General features: G+C 45.4%; 1 protein-coding gene across 3 annotated transcripts in view; it reads left to right on the top strand.

Annotated features, from left to right (window-relative positions):
- Positions 1-13,636, top strand: part of CEP41 (centrosomal protein 41) — a 68,672-nt gene extending 55,036 nt beyond the window's left edge. For all 3 annotated transcript variants that reach the window (XM_068276035.1, XM_068276037.1, XM_068276036.1), the window contains 3 exons: positions 1,743-1,857; positions 3,999-4,217; positions 13,477-13,636. In XM_068276035.1, the coding sequence (XP_068132136.1) occupies positions 1,743-1,857; positions 3,999-4,217; positions 13,477-13,589 (447 nt within the window). In that variant the 3' untranslated portion in view covers positions 13,590-13,636. The remainder of the gene's footprint in view (positions 1-1,742; positions 1,858-3,998; positions 4,218-13,476) is intronic.
- Positions 13,637-14,447: the final 811 nt, after the last annotated feature.

The following is a 14,447-nucleotide window of genomic DNA, read 5'->3' as shown; positions in this document are numbered from 1 at the left end:
AGACAATACTATATAGTATGCTATATACTGGTGATGGACGGAAGTACTACTGATCCCAGCAGTACACGCTGACTGTGGCAGTACAGTGGCAATAAGACAATGCTATATAGTATGCTATATACTGGTGACGGACGGAACTACTACTGATCCCAGCAGTACACGCTGACTGTGGCAGTACAGTGGCAATAAGACAATGCTATATAGTATGCTATACACTGGTGACGGACGGAAGTACTACTGATCCCAGCAGTACACGCTGACTGTGGCAGTACAGTGGCAATAAGACAATGCTATATAGTATGCTATACACTGGTGACGGACGGAAGTACTACTGATCCCAGCAGTACACGCTGACTGTGGCAGTACAGTGGCAATAAGACAATGCTATATAGTATGCTATACACTGGTGACGGACGGAAATACTACTGATCCCAGCAGTACACGCTGACTGTGGCAGTACAGTGGCAATAAGACAATGCTATATAGTATGCTATACACTGGTGACGGACGGAAATACTACTGATCCCAGCAGTACACGCTGACTGTGGCAGTACAGTGGCAAGAAGACAATGCTATATAGTATGTTATACACTGGTGACGGACGGAAGTACTACTGATCCCAGCAGTACACGCTGACTGGCAGTACAGTGGCAATAGACAATGCTATATACTGGTGGCGGAAGTACTACTGATCCCAGCAGTACAAGCACGCTGACTGGCACTACAGTAGTATGACTAGGAGGCTGGGGGGGCCCTGGCTAGCCTAGCTGGTGAGAGAGTCTAACCTACCTGCCTACCCAAAGCTAAACCCAACTTCAAGTGGCGGAGAAATGACGCGGTTTGGGTATTTATTTACCCGAACCACGTGACCCGCTCGGCCAATCGCAGTGCGAGCCGCGTGTTCGAGCCCGACCCACGTGACCCGCTCGGCCAATCACAGCGCGAGCCGAACGTTCGGGGAATGTTCGGCCATGCGCTGTCAGGCCGAACATACGTTCGACCGCATGGTCGAACACCACGAGGTGTCCGGCGGAGCCCGAACCGAACTCGAACAGCCCAAAATCCGGGCGAACCCGAACAGTGGCGAACACTGTTCGCCCATCACTAGTACAGACGCACGCCATCCGCGCTTGTGTACGTTGTGTGGCTAAACCTATCACTGAAAAGTGAATGGGACAGCCGCGTGTTTTTGCAAAAAATGCGTGCAGCATGCGTTCCCGGACCGCACAGGTCCGGAACGCATGCAGTGTGAACATCAGACAGTGCACTCTATGCACTGTCTGTCGTGCGTGTCGGCCTCCTGCACGTGTTTCCAAAACGCGTCTGGAAACGCGTGCAGTGTGAACGGGGCCTAACATTTTGCCTATGGACAGGCCATTCATTTTTAAAAAGAGTTCAGCACAAGCTAGCAGGATCCAGGCTCAGTAAAACTACCTCAGTGCATGTGATATAAGATTGAAGCAGTCGCAGTATTTGCACATATCTCATAGTGCTGTGTATAACCAGCCTCAGGGCTCAAACCCACTAGCAGCCATTTCTAAGCGCTAGTGATTTGAAAAAGCTCTTGCTAATGCAATGTTATGGGGGATTTTTATAAAATCATATCACTCGGGTGAGATCACACCCATATAATTACATTAGCAAGAACTTTTAAAATCACAAAGTGCTCAGAAAATCGCTCCCAGTGGATTCCATGCCTGACTCAGGACATGGAAAAGATTTGCCTTAACTTCTGTATTTAGAAAAATGCACATGGAAAAATCATTATTCTCTATGATGAAGACGAAAGGATAGCCAGTCAAGCAGCTACTACAATGTGTGAAAGAGGATTTGAAAACCTATTTATGCTTTCTGGAGGTAAGGAAGCCTTTTACGCATCTATGCTTTTATGTTCTTATTTATCAAACCTAAAGGGTACCTGAAATAGCGTGAGGAGATAAATGTGAGCAAATAGTACATTGAAAAGGTTGATAAACCAGTGCTTTCTTTGCAGTCAAAACAGTTGAAGTGCCTCAGCAGCTCTTTTGAAAACTGCCATTGATCTTTTTGTGTTGCTGTGCAAACAGTTCTTATTACAGGATAGTGAATAAACGTTTTTTAACCCTTAAAAACAAAATAAGAACATGAAAGAAAATTTCTATTTAGGATTAGTTCTGCAAATAAAATTGCTTATAAAGTTTGCTTTAATAGATGGCCTACAGTAGAAATAATTTAAATATTCCCACTTTAGTTATTTCATTATTTTTTGCATACCCTCCTTTAAATATTTACAAAAATAGTTTTTGTAGCTGTCAGTATATCAAAGCATCAACTTTGCTGTCCTCTATACAGTTTGGAGTAATGCTGTTTCATGTAGATGGTATAAAGGTAAATACAAAGCCATCTTCTAGGTCTGGATGGAGCTTCAATGCATTGCTGCTTTATGCAGATGGTGTAAAGATAAATTCAAGGCTACCTGGAGGTCTGGCTGGAGCTTGGTGCCAATGACTCTTTGATACCATGGTGATATGGATGCAGTAGAATGCAGAATGGTTGTGCATGGGTGTGGTTGTACTGTGGTAGCATTATTGAGTACATCCTTCTCCCCCTGCACAACTATTCTCCATCCCTCCCTTAGGCAGGGTTCACACTTCACAGTTTTGGATGCCTTTCACATTAGAACTTACCACTGTAAGTCAATGGGATCATTTACACTTTGGCTATCATTCATAAAGCATTTCCGCATGCGGAAATGCTTAAAACTGCTGACTTTACCGCACACGTAGCAAAATCTGCATTCATAAAGGCTCCTTCTGCATCAAAAGCTGACATTACCGAGCACAGCGATAAATCGCCGCCTTGTGCGGTGATTATTGTAAAAAAAATGTAGCAAAATGTTAATTCATAAAGATCACCGCAAGCGGTGTGAGGTCGGGAAGTACCGCTCCCTCTGTGGCGATAACAATGTAAATGAATGGAGACACACAGACCTCCCAGGCAGCTGCAGCAGAGCGGAACACGGAGAAATGTATCAACTCGGCTGCTTCCGTGTCTCCGCAAGCCTACCGCCTGCCTACCGCCAGCTTAGTTCGGGGAATCTCCGCACTGCTACCGCAACTGGATACATTTTTATGAATCAGCAGCCAGAAGTCTAAAACACCGGCAGCGGTGTTTTCCCGCACTGATTCTCCTTACCGACCGCTCCTTTATGAATGATAGCCTTTGCATGCAGGAAGATAACTTACAACCTGCAGCATCATTTTGCACACTGCAAATTACAAAAAGTGCACAATCATCAGATGCTGTGGCAAAACACAACACACACAAGCAATAGAACACAGCAGTGCATGCATCCAGGTACATTTAAAGTGGTCAGCAGGTGCTCGTCAGCAAATCAGGATGCACTATCATACACCCTTTACCTGCCATACCACATCTAGCAGCCATTAGCATTCAGGTGGGAGGCTTCAGTTGGACGCCATCGCAAGATTGCATCGCTAGCAGGACCGCCCCGTGCAGGCATCCCTCCCACAGGGGTCCCTCCCTAACCGCTCACCTGTCTGCCATGTCCTAGAGCTGAAAGAAAACGTTTAAAAACACACGATTGGTTCGCACTATGGCCAGGGGCCCCGGACCTCTCTCACTGGCCGGGGCCCCAAGGCCAACATGCGATACCTGGAGGGGAGTGCAGGTGGGCCTGGACCTCTCACACCCAGGCTCTGGACCTCTCACATCCAGAAAACCCTGGATGTTTTCAAGAGCTGCGCCCTTAGTGGCTGCAGCTCTTGAGCGCTTTAAGTCCAACAGGAAAAAGGCCCTATACAAAGGTTAGGATAATTACTATAAAAGGGTTATTGTACTAATAATGTGCTTTTATCACACATTATGTTCTCTTTACAAAGCACCGGAGGAAAGTACTGTGAGTGGTAAATGACCAATGTGGATTATACTTTAATATCTCAATTTACAATATTCTACAAGCTTGGTAATGAACTGTCCTGTCACAATGTTATATGCAGGTCTGAAAGTCATAGCCCAAAAGTTCCCAGATGGCCTAACAACCGGCTCCTTCCCAGTAACCTGCTTACCTCAGCCTGTCCAATCTAAGTCTGCACGCAGGCGAATCACTCCAAGGGACCCCATGTTACCAGCTGAGAACAAATGGAGATTTTCTAGCCATGACCTGGAAAAACTAGAGGAGCATCTGGAGAAAATGCTCATGCCAGCAGACACTGCCAGTAAGTGCTCAGTCCACCATCTTTTTTTGTTTGTTTGGTTTTTTTTGCGGACCTTTGTCAAATATGAGTTTAAAATATGGTGAATACAAGAACAGATATAATGCGTGATAAGGACCTGTCTGCTTCCTTGTTTGTATCTGTAGATTTTCCTGTTTTTACTCTCCCATGTGGGAGCAGAAAGTTTGATGCTGTGTATCCTAAATTAGCTTGTGACAGTTTGTGAGGATAGCTGTTTAGATTCACTGAAATGTATGTCCTACTTCAAACTAAAATAAGTGCATGCGCTTCCCACATGGGAGGCTTGAGCTGCAGTTTTCTCTTTCACAAGAAAACCTGTTCTACATTAACCACTTCCCGACCGCCTAACGCACAGAGGCGGCCGGGAAGTGGACGCCGCAAGGACCGCCGTATAGACAAATGGCGGCGGTCCTTGTAGGGGCATGGGCGGAGCGATCGCGTCATCCGTGACGCGATCCTCCGCCTCCGCCTGGCGCCGCTCACCCGCCGCAACATCCCGCCGGCGATACGAAGCGCCGGCGGGATGTTAACCCGACGATCGCCGCATACAAAGTGTATAATACACTTTGTAATGTTTACAAAGTGTATTATACAGGCTGCCTCCTGCCCTGGTGGTCCCAATGTCCGAGGGACCACCAGGGCAGGCTGCAGCCACCCTAGTCTGCACCAAGCACACTGATTTCCCCCCCCCCCCCCGCCCCAGATCACCCACGGCACCCATCAGACCCCCCCCTGCCCACCCCCCAGACCCCTGTTTGCACCCAATCACCCCCCTAATCACCCATCAATCACTCCCTGTCACTATCTGTCAACGCTATTTTTTTTTTTCTTATCCCCCCCCCTGCCCCCCGCTCCCTCCTGATCAACCCCCCCCCCCCCCACCCCTCAGATTCTCCCCAGACCCCCAGATCAGCAGGTCCTCCCAGCAGTGAGGGAGTCAGCGTAGCAGCAGGATAGACAGTACACCAGATTGCCGCTCTAGGCGGACTCTATGGTGGCACTTATACCAATTGGCCAAGCAAGTCGGAAGTAAGGAGTGCAGCATCCCGGAGGTTGCCAGAGAGGCTGAGGGGTGGCCAATACCCCTGAGGCGTTGTCGGGCCCAATCAGGCCGCAAAGTCCGGTGAGTCTCTCCATATTGGGGGAGGGGAGTATGTCCATTTATTGATGCCAGCTATCACTGAACTCATGTGTATTCTACAATAGAGACTTTTGTTCTGAGCGCTTATCCTACTGTTGTCTTGTATTCAAAAAGCTATTTCACTAATAGCCAGGCAGCGCTCCACCGTTTATAGACTGGTGTTCACAAAATTCTCATGAACTTTTATCTATTTAATTTCCATTTCCACTCCTTGTGAGCGCTTATGTACATATTTTTGTATTTACTTTTACCTATCAGATCAGACCCTAATCTGCCCCTTGCGGGCACCCAATCACCCGCCCACACGCTCAGATTGCCCTCTGACCCCCCCTTATCAATTCACCAGTGCATTAATTACATCTGTTCTTCCCTGTAATAACCCACTGATCACCTGTCAATCACCTGCCAATCACCTATCACCCATCAATCACCCCCTGTCACCCCCTGTCACTGCCACCCATCAATCAGCCCCTAACCTGCCCCTTGCGGGCAATCTGATCACCCACCCACACCATTAGATCGCCCGCAAACCCGCCGTCAGATTACCTCCCAAATGTATTGTTTACATCTGTTATCTTCTCTAAACACCCACTAATTACCCATCAATCACCCATCAATCACCCCCTATCACCAACCGTCACTGTTACCTATCAGATCAGACCCTAATCTGCCCCTTGCGGGCACCCAATCACCCGCCCACACGCTCAGATTGCCCTCAGACCCCCCCCCCTTATAAATTCGCCAGTGCATTAATTACATCTGGCCTTCCCTGTAATAACCCACTGATCACCTGTCAATCACCTGCCAATCACCTATCACCCATCAATCACCCCCTGTCACTGCCACCCAACAATCAGCCCCTAACCTGCCCCTTGCGGGCAAACTGATCACCCACCCACACCAATAGATCGCCCGCAGATCCGACATCAGATCACCACCCAAGCGCAGTGTTTCCATCTATTCTCTCCTCTAAACACCCACTAATTACCTATCAATCACCCCCTATCACCACCTGTCACTGTTACCCATCAGATCAGACCCTAATCTGCCCCTTGCGGGCACCCAATCGCCCGCCTACACGCTCAGATTGCCCTCAGACCCCCCATTATCAATTCGCCAGTGCAATATTTACATCTGTTCTCCCCTGTAATAACCCACTGATTACCTGTCAATCCCCTATCAATTACCCATCAATCACCCCCTGTCACTGACACCCATCAATCACCCCCTGTCACTGCCGCCCATCAATCACCCGCTGTCACTGCCACCCATCAATCAGCCCCTAACCTGCCCCTTGCGGGCAATCTGATCACCCACCCACACCAATAGATCGCCCGCAGATCCGACATCAGATCACCACCCAAGCGCAGTGTTTCCATCTATTCTCTCCTCTAAACACCCACTAATTACCCATCAATCACCCCCTGTCACTGCTACCTATCAGATTAGACCCCTATCTGCCCCTAGGGCACTCAATCACCCGCCCACACCCTCAGAATGCCCTCAGACCCCAGCCCTGATCACCTCGCCAGTGCATTGCTTGCATCTTCCCCCCTCTAATCACACCTTGAGACACCCATCAATCACCTCCTGTCACCCCCCTAGCACTCCTATCCATCAGATCAGGCCCAATACAACCTGTCATCTAAAAGGCAACCCTGCTTATGACCGGTTCCACAAAATTCGCCCCCTCATAGACCACCTGTCATCAAAATTTGCAGATGCTTATACCCCTGAACAGTCATTTTGAGACATTTGGTTTCCAGACTACTCACGGTTTTAGGCCTGTAAAATGCCAGGGCGGTATAGAAACCCCACAAGTGACCCCATTTTAGAAAAAAAGACACCCCAAGGTATTCTGTTAGGTGTATGACGAGTTCATAGAAGATTTTATTTTTTGTCAAAAGTTAGCGGAAATTGATTTTTATTGGGTTTTTTTCACAAAGTGTCATTTTTCACTAACTTGGGACAAAAAATAAAATCTTCTATGAACTCGCCATACACCTAACGGAATACCTTTGGGTGTCTTCTTTCTAAAATGGGGTCACTTGTGGGGTTCCTATACTGCCCTTGCATTTTAGGGGCCCTAAACCGCGAGGAGTAGTCTAGAAAACAAATGCCTCAAAATGACCTGTGAATAGGACGTTGGGCCCCTTAGCGCACCTAGGCTGCAAAAAAGTGTCACACATGTGGTACCGCCGTACTCAGGAAAAGTAGTATAATGTGTTTTGGGGTGTATTTTTACACATACCCATGCTAGGTGGGAGAAATTTCTATGTAAATGGACAATTGTGTGTAAAAAAATCAAACAATTGTCATTTACAGAGATATTTCTCCCACTTAGCATGGGTATGTGTAAAAATACACCCCAAAACGCATTATACTACTTCTCCTGAGTACGGCGGTACCACATGTGTGGAACTTTTTTTTACACCCTAAGTACGCTAAGGGGCCCAAAGTCCAATGAGTACCTTTAGGATTTTGCAGGTCATTTTGCGACATTTGGTTTCAAGACTACTCCTCACGGTTTAGGGCCCCTAAAATGCCAGGGCAGTATAGGAACCCCACAAATGACCCCATTCTAGAAAGAAGACACCCAAAGGTATTCCGTACGGAGTATGGTGAGTTCATAGAAGATTTTATTTTTTGTCACAAGTTAGCGGAAAATGACACTTTGTGAAAAAAAAACAATTAAAATCAATTTCCGCTAACTTGTGACAAAAAAATAAAAACTTCTATGAACTCACCATACTCCTAACGGAATACCTTGGGGTGTCTTCTTTCTAAAATGGGGTCACTAGTGGGGTTCCTATACTGCCCTGGCATTTTAGGGGCCCTAAACCGTGAGGAGTAGTCTTGAAACAAAAATGACCTGTGAAATCCTAAAGGTACTCATTGGACTTTGGGCCCCTTAGTGCAGTTAGGGTGCAAAAAAGTGCCACACATGTGGTATCGCCGTACTCGGGAGAAGTAGTATAATGTGTTTTGGGGTGTATTTTTACACATACCCATGCTGGGTGGGAGAAATACTTCTGTAAATGACAATCTTTTGATTTTTTTACACACAATTGTCCATTTACAGAGGTATTTCTCCCCCCCAGCATGGGTATGTGTAAAAATACACCCCAAAACACATTGTACTACTTCTCCCGAGTATGGCGATACCACATGTGTGGCACTTTTTTGCACCCTAACTGCGCTAAAGGGTCCAAAGTCCAATGAGTACCTTTAGGATTTCACAGGTCATTTTGAGAAATTTCGTTTCAAGACTACTCCTCACGGTTTAAGGCCCCTAAAATGCCAGGGCAGTATAGGAACCCCACAAATGACCCCATTTTAGAAAGAAGACACCCTAAGGTATTCCGTTAGTAGTATGGCGAGTTCATAGAAGATTTTATTTTTTGTCACAAGTTAGCGGAAATTGATTTTAATTTTGTTTTTTCACAAAGTGTCATTTTCCGCTAACTTTTGACAAAAAATAAAATCTTCTATGAACTCACCATACTCCTAACGGAATACCTTGGGGTGTCTTCTTTCTAAAATGGGGTCATTTGTGGGGTTCCTATACTGCCCTGGCATTTTAGGGGCCCTAAACCGTGAGGAGTAGTCTTGAAACGAAATTTCTCAAAATGACCTGTAAAATCCTAAAGGTACTCATTGGACTTTGGGCCCTTTAGCGCAGTTAGGGTGCAAAAAAGTGCCACACATGTGGTATCGCCGTACTCAGGAGAAGTAGTATAATGTGTTTTGTGGTGTATTTTTACACATACCCATGCTGAGTGGGAGAAAGAGGCTCTTTTTCATCACCACACTGATGGGGTTAGAGGATTATTTTCCCCTCTTTTGCTTATCTCTTATTCTTTTACTCATAACGCATTATCTTTTCCTTTGTTTTGTGAAAAAAAAAACACCTCTCTTTACAGTTCTTCTTTTTAACCATTTTGTGAAGCTCACATCCGGACGGCTGCTCTGCTGCGGTGTTGTGCTTTGGCGCGCTCCCGCGGTAGCCCAGGGGTCAGTGAATGGGAACATGGTTCCCAATCACTGATCCGCGTCCCCAGCAGAAAGACTGACGCGCTCTCGCTAGAGGCTTCAGTGTTTCTGCATGTCAAAATTTCCGCATCACCCTTGTGCTTCCGCTTAGCGAGAAGCACAAGGAGGGAGAAAAAAACTGAAGGTGGCCAAATAGTAAAACTACATCTACACATATTTACATTACAATTTTACACATTATAACATTAAAAATTAGCTTTTATTTCCCACACCAAAATATTACCCAAATAAAAAATGTTAATGTAAAAAAAAAACAAATAGTTACCTAAGGGTCTGAACTTTTTAAATATGCATTTAAAAGTGGGTATACTACGAACATTTTTTAAATTATAAGCTTGTAAATAGTGATGGACGCAAAACGGAAAAAATGCACCTTTATTTCCAAATTCCACAATCGTCACCGCACTTCACTAGATGTGCTGAAATCGTCTTTGGAGTCACAAGACACTGCAATATAGATTCTTCAGATTTGCACCATCTAAAATTCTTTATTAAGTAATGTTCTTTAAAACGTTACCCACATGTATACTTTTATGATGTATCTGTAAGGTAGATCTACCTTACAGATACCCACATGTATACTTTTATGATGTAACGTTTTAAAGAACATTACCGTATATACTCGGCTATAAGTCGAGAAATTTAGGTCTGATCTACTTTTGTAAAGTAGGGGGGGTCGACTTATACTCGTGTCAGACCTAAATTTCTGACTTGTAGCTGAGTATCAATTGACCCCTCTGCTCTGCATCTGCTGCAGTATGATCCCACTAGTGCTGCCAGCCAACCGGATTTTATCCCCCTGCTCTATGATTCCTAGATGCCACAATGCTGTGCCCCCCTGCAAGCAGGAGAATGGACTAACCCCCGCTCATTACTTATTCTCTCAGACGGCAGCGGAGAATGCTGGTCCCCGCTGAGCATGTGATGCTCCGGCGGCTGCCGGGGTAGGAGCCGCTCACTTTTCCCCATTAAAATGAATAATACAGCTCTCTCCCTGGCACTCGCTGTATGTGCTGACACTTCAGGGAGAAGCAGCAATTAGATGGGCATGGGACAATGATGAGAATGGCGGGGGCGGAGATTAAATCGCCGGTGTCCTGTCATGAAAAGCTGCTTGCATCAGGGATAGGCAGGTGAGGACAGTGATCGGTGGCTAGAACGGAGGGATTTAGAGCGGCTCCTACAACCGCTGCGGGAGTAGAAGCCGCTCTAAAAATCCTTCTGTTCCAGCCACCGATCACTGTCCTGACCTGCCTATCCCTGATGCAAGCAGCTTTTCATGACAGGACACCGGCGATTAAGCTTCATTGCCAGTGCGGTATCCTCTATACTCCCTCCTTTCCGCTCTCTGTCCAATAGTACAGCGCGACTCCTGATGTCACATGACACATGAAGTCACATGACATCAGGAACCGGAGCTGTACTATTGGACAGAGAGCGGCATGAATGGAGAGTGTATAGAGGATTCAGCGCTGGCAATCGAACTGTAAGTGTTGGCTTCTGCTGCAGTGCTCACTGTGATCGCACAGAGGGGGGGGAGAGAGGATGGAAGCACAAAATAGTTTAGCATTGCGGGGAAGGGGACAGAAAGAAGCTGCCTTCCCAGCGCATAACATTACAGAGTTGTGCTGGGAGGGAGGGGGGATTTTCAGTGTGTTGCAGGTGATTTAGCACTGTGGGGAGGGATAGAGAGATGCTGGCTGCTGGGGCTCTGGGAAGGGTTTATTGTTTAAAGCAGACCTGATCTCAGATCTTTCTCTCTGCTCTAAAAGATATGCAATAGCATGATATCCTTTAAAAGAAAAATGCCTTTTGTTTGCAGATGAATTGCAGAATTTGTATCAGCTGTAGTGTGTCTACTTCCTGCTTTCATGGAAGCAGGCGTATTGTTAACATCCTGTGCTTTCAAATGAGTTTATCTGCCTTGTCAGGTGACACAGAGAAGAGATCAAATTACAACTTGTTATTAGACACAGATGAGTAGGGATTAGACAGGCTAAACTCTCTTAATACATACAGTTTGCATTTCTCTATGTTTTCATTATGTCTTGTGCAAGGCTTCAAGTCTACTGTGCAGCCATTAACTTTGCTAGATAGACTTATACTTGAGTTATTAAAAAATTCCAGCTTAAGAGGGTCAAATAGTGGGGTCGACTTATACACGAAGTCGACTTATATCCGGGTATATACGGTACTTAATAAAGAATTTTAGATGGTGCGAATCTGAAGAACCTTTATTTGCAAATAAAATATTGGCGCCATACATTGTGATAGGGACAAAATTTAAATGGTGTCATACCCGAGACAAACAGGCAAATAAAATACATAGGTTTTAATTATGGTAGCGTGGATTATTTTAAAGCTATAATGGCAGAAAACTGAGAAGTAGTGAATTTTTTTCCATTTTTTTTCTTATTAATCCTGTTAAAATGCATTTATAAAAAAATAATTCTTAGCAAAATGTACCACTTAAAAATGCCTAATTAGTGGCGGAAAAAACAAGATATAGATCAATAAATTGTGATAAGTAGTGATAAAGTTATTAGCAAATGAATGGGAGGTGAAAATTGATCTGATGCATAAGGTGAAAAATCTCTGCGGGCTGAAATGGTTAAAGGAGCTCTGTGGAGTTAAAAAAAAAAAAAAAAAAAAAACTGACACTAACCTGGGGCTTCTATCAGCCCCCTGTAGCTGTCATGTCCCGTGCCGTCATCCTACGATCGTCCGTTCACCGTCCCGGTCTAATTATCCCTTCAGCGAGACTGTGGCTGTGCTCGCTCCCGAAGGTGCCTCTGGGCGATGCGCAGTAAGCTCCTGAAGATGTGAGCGGGAGCAAGCACTATTCGTCTTGTTAGACGAATAATTGACTGGTGCAAATGGAGAATCTTAAATGGATGGCGCGGGACATGACAGCTACAGGGGGCAGATAGAACCCCCAGATAAGTGTCCGTTTTTTTATTTTATTTTTGCCACCAGTCAGGAGTTTGTATAATCTTTGACATCTTGTTAAATTATTGGTTTAGTTTTCTTGTATTTCCCTGCAGCAGAAGGCCTCCTGCTGCTTCATTCTCTCCATAGTGCAGTTTATGAATGTCAGTGTAACTAAGTTTACAACTGTACTTGGATTACTGTGCAAGCTGATAACAGATTGTGAACAACTGAGTCTATGCGTAGCTTATAGAGTTCATTAGTCCTGATGTTGTATCTGTGGAAACTTTGTGTTAGAAAGTCTGCGTCAGGGATGTAGGTAGAAATCATGCGGCCCCATAGAAAAGTTTTGTTGTCCCTAAAATGCTGCCCCTCCCCGTATAGGTAGCCAGACAAGCCACCCTCAGTATTGGAAGCCACAGGGTCCCCCATAGCTACATTTAATGGGGGGCCTGGTAAAATGTATATTTGGTCCTAGATAGTAGAATATTGGTAATTGTACCAATATTCTACCTCCCCAATTCCTCACAATAAAATCTGTGATTGTACCAATATATTTTACTATCCCTCACACTAGCCCTCCCCTATGGGCAGTGGCCATATGAGAGCAGTGACTCGGCTCTCCAGGCTCCGCCGATGGTCTATCTTCTCCAGGCGTCTCTGCCTCTGATTAGTGCACCCTCTCGCGTTATGTGAGGAGAGAGTGTGCTGTAGTTCTAGATAAAGGGGTGCCTGGAGAATGTGGATCCTGGAGCACATTCATGTAATTAAGGCGCCAGGAAATTTTGGGTGCAGGGCAAAGCCAAAAAAAACCCTTCAGGCCGCCATGGACTCTGGGGAAATACTCAGTTGAACTGCTGCAGACCCACATATCGCCACTGGCTATGCTCACTGAGCCTCCCGTAGCTAAGTGCCACTTAGCAACCGCAATGATAATCCCTATGCCACTGGTCTGAATTTAGTTGGCAGGCATGAGTAAAGAGGATGGCATGTGTCTCTGTGACAACCTTGTGCTTTTCATTAGGTTTTAATATGACTGATTAAATGCAGTAATGAATTGTATAGTTAAATACTGTTTGGTAATACAGAATAAGTGACTTCTTTCTCTGTTATTATCAGGCCGTCTTAGCCGACTATCTTCAGGGAGATCAGAAGTTCCATCCTCTGCAAGCACAGTCAGCAGCTCCAGATCTATCCGCAGCATCAGTCCACGCAGTAAACCCTGGAAATAACGTGTTCATTCTCCAGAAATAAATGCTGATACTTACACACTCCCTAATCTACTTGTGCAGTAGAGCATTTCTTATTCAAGCTACAGCAGTATTGCTAGCTAGCTAGAGATTCCTTTGGGAAAAGATAAAACTTAGAATGTTGTTTACAGTTAATTTATAATCACTGTATAGATGTATTAATAACTTAATGGGTGGGTGGGGTAATGTGAATTGGTTTGCTCTTTGCTTGTGTTATATAGCAAAGTTTCCCAGAGGATCCTGGACATCCACAATATGTGTACTGTGAGCTATCAGAGGTTTGTTGCCTATGATGATTACAGATAATGGTGGGAAACAATTCCAAGTGAAAACTTTAAAGTGTACTCGAGATGAAAGGATTAAAAAGTTTGATACATACCTGGGGCTTCCTCCAGCCCCCTCCACACCAATCGCTCCCATGCTGCCGTTCTCCTGGATGAGCCGGTGGATGCGCGGTTATTTTCAGCCAGTTGGCGCAGTCTGCCCACACGTGCTACCCCACCGCGCTCCCGACATTAGCAGGGCATGCGCACAACATGTCCAACTGGCTGAAGATAACCGGGCATCTTCCGGCTCATCCAGGAGGACAGCAGCGAGGGAGCCATCTGCTTGGAGGGAACCCCGGGGGTATATATAAAGCTTTTCAATCCATTAGTCTTGGGTACACTTTATAAATGTGGTTTCACAACTGCCCATCAGAATCTCTAGTAAAAAGTCAGTGTTTGAAAAACAAAACGCACACACTTATTTGTGTAGCATGATCAATATTAACTAATATTGCAAAATTTGCCTATAAAGTGTTGTCAAAAGTACTTTCCAGGTTATTGGCAACCACCTGCT

The sequence above is a fragment of the Hyperolius riggenbachi genome, chromosome 3 (genome assembly GCF_040937935.1).
Source record: "Hyperolius riggenbachi isolate aHypRig1 chromosome 3, aHypRig1.pri, whole genome shotgun sequence".
Lineage (NCBI taxonomy): Eukaryota > Metazoa > Chordata > Amphibia > Anura > Hyperoliidae > Hyperolius > Hyperolius riggenbachi.
The sequence above is the reverse complement of the archived record's forward strand: the minus strand, read 5'-3'. Positions and strand labels throughout refer to the sequence as shown.